Here is a 5096-nt window from a genome sequence, read left to right on the forward strand (position 1 = left end):
GGGCACGTAACTAGAATATCGGATAGTAATCCGGTAAAAATGTTTCTCGGCAGCGATCTGACGGACAAGCAAGGATCAGATGGAGACCGATTTGCGGACCCTCCGCAGACTGCGTGGTTGGCAACGTGTAGCCATGGACCGAGCCGAATGGAGAAGACTTTTATGTACTGCACAGATCAGATCAGCAAATAAAATAATGATATTTCCTTTTCTGAAAATATTTTTATATTGGTTTGCTCTTATAATGGCAAAAAAAAGTTATTTTTGAGCTATTCGCTCGAACAATTTTTGCTATTATTTTTGTTATTAAAGTTGCAAACAAACTAGCATCAGATTTGGCTATTCTGTTATTCATATAATAACGGTAAAATTTATTATTCTTTTGCTATTTTCTTCTACCCGGGCTCCCGGGCAAAAGCCATGAACAGAATAACAAAACATGATATGGACTTGATTGATAAAATAACTGTCAACAATATCAAAATTTGCACTTAAATATTATTTAAACATCAAGATAAGCTATGGATAAGAACAAACTAATGGTACATGATATTGATCACTTCTTACAAATATCATAACTTGATCTTTTCTTGATATTTTAGTGCAAAATGTTGATATTGTCGTCGGATCTTTTATCTCTTGTATCAATTATATCCATATTACATTTTGCTATTTAATCAACATTTGATATTATTGAGCTATTTTCGTCTACTCGGGTTGAGAACAAATAGATTTTCCATTTGAGATAGAAAAGGTTAAAAGCAGATTTATTGTGCCTTCCAACTATGGCCACAACGGGAACATATGTTTTAGATCAGGAAAGCTAAGCTTCGAAAGAGATAATATCTGAAAATACTGAAGTGATTTCTAGATTATTTTTAAAGCATTGCAATCCATGACCATCCTGCTTAGATCAAATAAAAAAATACAAAAATATCAATTTAGCTGGAAACCAATTCTTTCATATAACTTATTCAAATTATACAAATTACCCAAACTTAAACCGATATATCCATGGCTGCGCAGGAAAATCATTGACTCCAGTCATCAACGTTAAAAAAGGTGAAGAAAACAGTGCATTCGTGGTTTGGAAATTAGATAAAGCTTACGATTTTTCATTTCTATATTCTGCCAAATATTAACATATTTTTAAAAATCTACACACGCTAGGCGTGAGGCTTACTCTAAAACAGCTCAAAATTTTCCGACACCGCATATATACTCCTCAGCAGTTCAATATTGTCGAAAAACTCCTGATCCACGAAAGGATTCTCCGCTACTCCCAACCGCAGCAGTGATGTGAAGAAGATGGGAATAAAGTTATCGAAATGTACGATGTTATTTCCTGTCAGATCCAGCGAAACTAGGTTGATATGCTGCTTATGAAGCACTCCGGTTAGCTGCTCGATTTCCGATTTTGAAACGTTCAACTCCACCAGGTAAGGAAGCTTGTACAGTCGACTTATGTCCAGTTCGGCAATTTGATTCCTAGAAAGATCCAACGACTTTAGGCGAATTAGTTTGAACAACTTGTCCACTCTTTGCAGGTTGTTGCCGGACAGAAATAGAACTTCCAACTGATGGAAAGAGGACTGTTCGATGAATACGTTATCAATTTGGTTTTCTTGGGCGAACAGCTTGATGAGGTTGCGAGAAATTTGAATCAAATGAAGACGGTTGTCCTGTATGTCCAGAATTTGGAGGCTTTCCGCGAATCCCGTTTTGAGAATGTCAAACTGAGTGATGGCGTTTCCGGCAATGTTAAGAATTTTCAATTGCGCATTTTTCACAAACATATGCTCCGGTAGTTCTTCAATGAAGTTGTTTTCCAGATAAAGTTCGGTTAGTAGTAGAACGTGGAAGAAAAAGTGCTCCGGAATGCTTGTTAGTTGGTTTTCGTTGAGCTCGAGGATCTTTAGGTTCGGGTTGCCATCGATTAGATCTTCTGGAACAAAACTGAGCAAGTTTTCCGACAAACAAAGAAATTCGAGGGCTTTTTGCTGTCGTAATAGCAGTGTTGGGAGTTCCGATAAAGCATTTCGATCTAGCTTTAGTTCTACGAGGGCAACCAAGGAATTAAAAACTCCACTTGGAATCTCTGACAACTTGTTCTTGGATAAATATAAAATTTTTAAACGACCAAGCCCATTGAAGGCATCTACTGAAATATTTGATATCTCATTTCCGTCCAAAAACAGTTCTTCGAGAACTTTGTTGGTCACAAACAGATCGTTTTGTAACGATTTCAAGTTGTTGTTGAACATTGAGAGAACTCGTAAGTTGACAAGTCGACTGAAATGTGCTGCAGAAATAGTACTTATTCTGTTGTTTCCCAAATACAATCGCTTCAAAGATATCAAAGTTTGAAATGTCTCGTTCTTAAATTCAGAAATTTTGTTTTTACTCAGATCCAACATTTCCAAGTTTCCTGAGCCTTTTAGAGATATTTCGCTTATCTCATTTCCGCCCAGCCAAAGCTCTCGAAGCATTTCGCACTGCTGGATGGTCTGTGTATCAAATTTCTTTATTTTGTTTCCAGATAGATCCAGGATTTGTAGTTTTGTCAAGTAACGGAATGTTCGTTGTGGAACGGTTGATATCAGATTATTTCTAAGTACAACTTCTTCCAGAAGGATGTTATCTTCAAATAAGTTGGCCGCTAGCTCCATGATGCGATTGTCGTACAAGTGAACAACTTTCAACAGCAACAGTCCTCGAAATGCGTTTGAACTAAGCGAATAAATGTGGTTATTATGCAATCCGATCCTTTCCACATTACTCAATCCACTGAGGGCTCGATCGTTGATCTTCCAGATACGATTGTTGTGTAAGGCTAACATTTCCAAACTGCCTAGTCCATCGAACAACCCATCGGTTATATGATCCAGCTCGTTGTCATGCAGATATAAGCTCTTCAGTTTAGAATTAGATTGGAACAAATTACTCGATAAGTTTCCAAGTCTGTTGTTTTCAAGGCTAAGGTATTGAAGGTTCTCCAATCCAAGAAAAATCGAGCCCGGTAGGTTCTCTAACATATTGTCTCCGATCCTTAAAGTATGAAGAAGGTTCTGAGATGCAAACAATTTTTCCGGGAGGCTTCTCAAGAGGGTATTTGTTAAATCCAGATATCTAAGGGACGTCAAGTTTCTAAGATGGACCTGTTGGATGTCACCAATAAGGTTAAAACTTAAGTTCAGCTCTTCTAAATATGACAACTGTGAGAATGAATCCGGATCAACCTTCACTATATTGTTATGGTCCAAATGTAGATTGAGAAGGTTACCGTTTGATTCGAAATTATCTTTTGACACCACTTCCACCTTGTTATACGACAATGTTATGTACGTCACATTACCTGTTACTCTAAGATTAGAGATTTTATTTCCACTAAGATACAGATTGACGTGTGTGAAGTTGGAAAATACAAGTTTTACCGAGCTTCCCAGGCGGTTGTTGGATAAGTCTAAGGTTTTCATTTGCAACAGTGGTGCCATCATTTGTTCAGGGAACAGTTCCAAAACATTGTCACTAAAACTAACATCTTGCAACAATGTATTGTACTCGAACAAGTTGTCCGGAATCGATGTCAGCTTATTACCTTGCGCGTTGAATAGCCTGAGATTTGTCATTGGCCTAAGGATCGATTGATAAAGCTCAACCATTTGGTTTCCCGCAATATTTAGAAATTCTAAATTTTCCAATGTGTTAAACAACGATTCCTGGAAGAAGTCCAATCCGTTTCCGTTCAGAAGCAGCACTTTCAACTTTTTCAGCGGCTTGAAAAGCGATCTTGGCAGAATATCGATCCCATTTTCAGATAAATCCAGCTCTTCCAGTTCGTGTATTCCGTGAAATGCTTTTGCACTTAAATATTTAATCCGATTCTTTCTCAATGAAAGATATTTAAGTTTTGCATTGAATGAAAACACTGAGCTCGGCAGATAATCAATTCTGTTTTGCGACAAATCCAGCGCTTGTAGGCTAACTAAATCCTCAAATGTCCTTCCGTACACCAACTCCAGTTGGTTGTCTGCTATTATTAGCTCTGTTAGATTATGCAGACCTCCAAATGAACCTATGTTCAACATCCGAAACTGATTCGAGCTTAAATCTAGACGATTCAGTAAATTGAGCTCTTCTAACACAGGCTTTCCATAGTCAAACAAAGTCGTTAAATCGTTTTTGCTCATATTCAAAGCCCATAAAAAAGGGACACCTGTAAATGCATTTCCGTCGATTACCGAAAGTTCACAACCACTTATCGAAAAATGCTTTAAGTTCGGGAAACACTCAAAAATAACCGAATCCAGTGACGTATGAGGCACTCCTGATATGGATAACCATTCCACGGAGGATTGAGCGCCATCGGGAAACAGCAGCTGATCCGGGAACCCGCTCTCTTGGATACAATCTGATAACGATGATACCTTATCATTCGCGAAGATGCTCCACTGTAGCAGTCCTATGGTGATGAGCAACGCAGCGGGTCTTAGGGAAAAAGTTTAATCAAAATACTTAACTTAGATCAATGATGTCTTATATAAACACCTCAAACCAAGCATTTGCGTCTATGACGAAATCGAACTCGAAGGCACTGATGTAGAGTATAATACCGTTCCGACTCCGATGACTGCACAACTGCGAAGTGTAAACATGACTGTTTGTGCCACACTTTGTCGGATATAATTTCTGAGCTAAGGCGAACCGATAAGCATGCAATAGTCTAGGTGTGCTGTTCTGATAAGATAATGTGATTTCAATAAACAAACCGGACACGAAAATAAATATGCTGAACTCATCCAAAATAGATTGAAGTAGAACTGTTCTACATTCTCAATTGAATATAGGTGCAGAAATGGAAAAATTGAATCTTTTGAGTAATCCACATATCACGGTGTGGGCGATCCGGGACTCGAACTGCGCTGAGTGAGCTACGCACCCACGGTCGCTCGTGTTAAATACAACAAGCGTGCTTTTTTCGATGGTATTTCACTTTTTACAACAGTACGAGTCACCGATGGTGAAATAAAATCATCAATAGCTTGATGATGAATATAAAATAAAATAAAATTACCTAGAAACTAAATTAAATTCTT

At 37.9% G+C, this 5096-nt stretch overlaps 1 protein-coding gene across 1 annotated transcript; it reads right to left on the reverse strand.

The window, feature by feature from the left end:
* Positions 1-1105: 1105 nt before the first annotated feature.
* LOC134215411 (toll-like receptor 6) lies at positions 1106-4676 on the reverse strand. Its single transcript, XM_062694611.1, has 2 exons — positions 4549-4676; positions 1106-4488 (listed from the first exon to the last, which is right to left on the reverse strand). Exons 1-2 carry the CDS (start codon positions 4560-4562, stop codon positions 1185-1187), a joined length of 3318 nt encoding a protein of 1105 aa, XP_062550595.1. The 5' UTR covers positions 4563-4676; the 3' UTR covers positions 1106-1184.
* Between the last annotated feature and the right edge of the window lie 420 nt (positions 4677-5096).

The sequence above is a fragment of the Armigeres subalbatus genome, chromosome 2, assembly GCF_024139115.2.
Source record: "Armigeres subalbatus isolate Guangzhou_Male chromosome 2, GZ_Asu_2, whole genome shotgun sequence".
Classification (NCBI taxonomy): Eukaryota; Metazoa; Arthropoda; class Insecta; order Diptera; family Culicidae; genus Armigeres; species Armigeres subalbatus.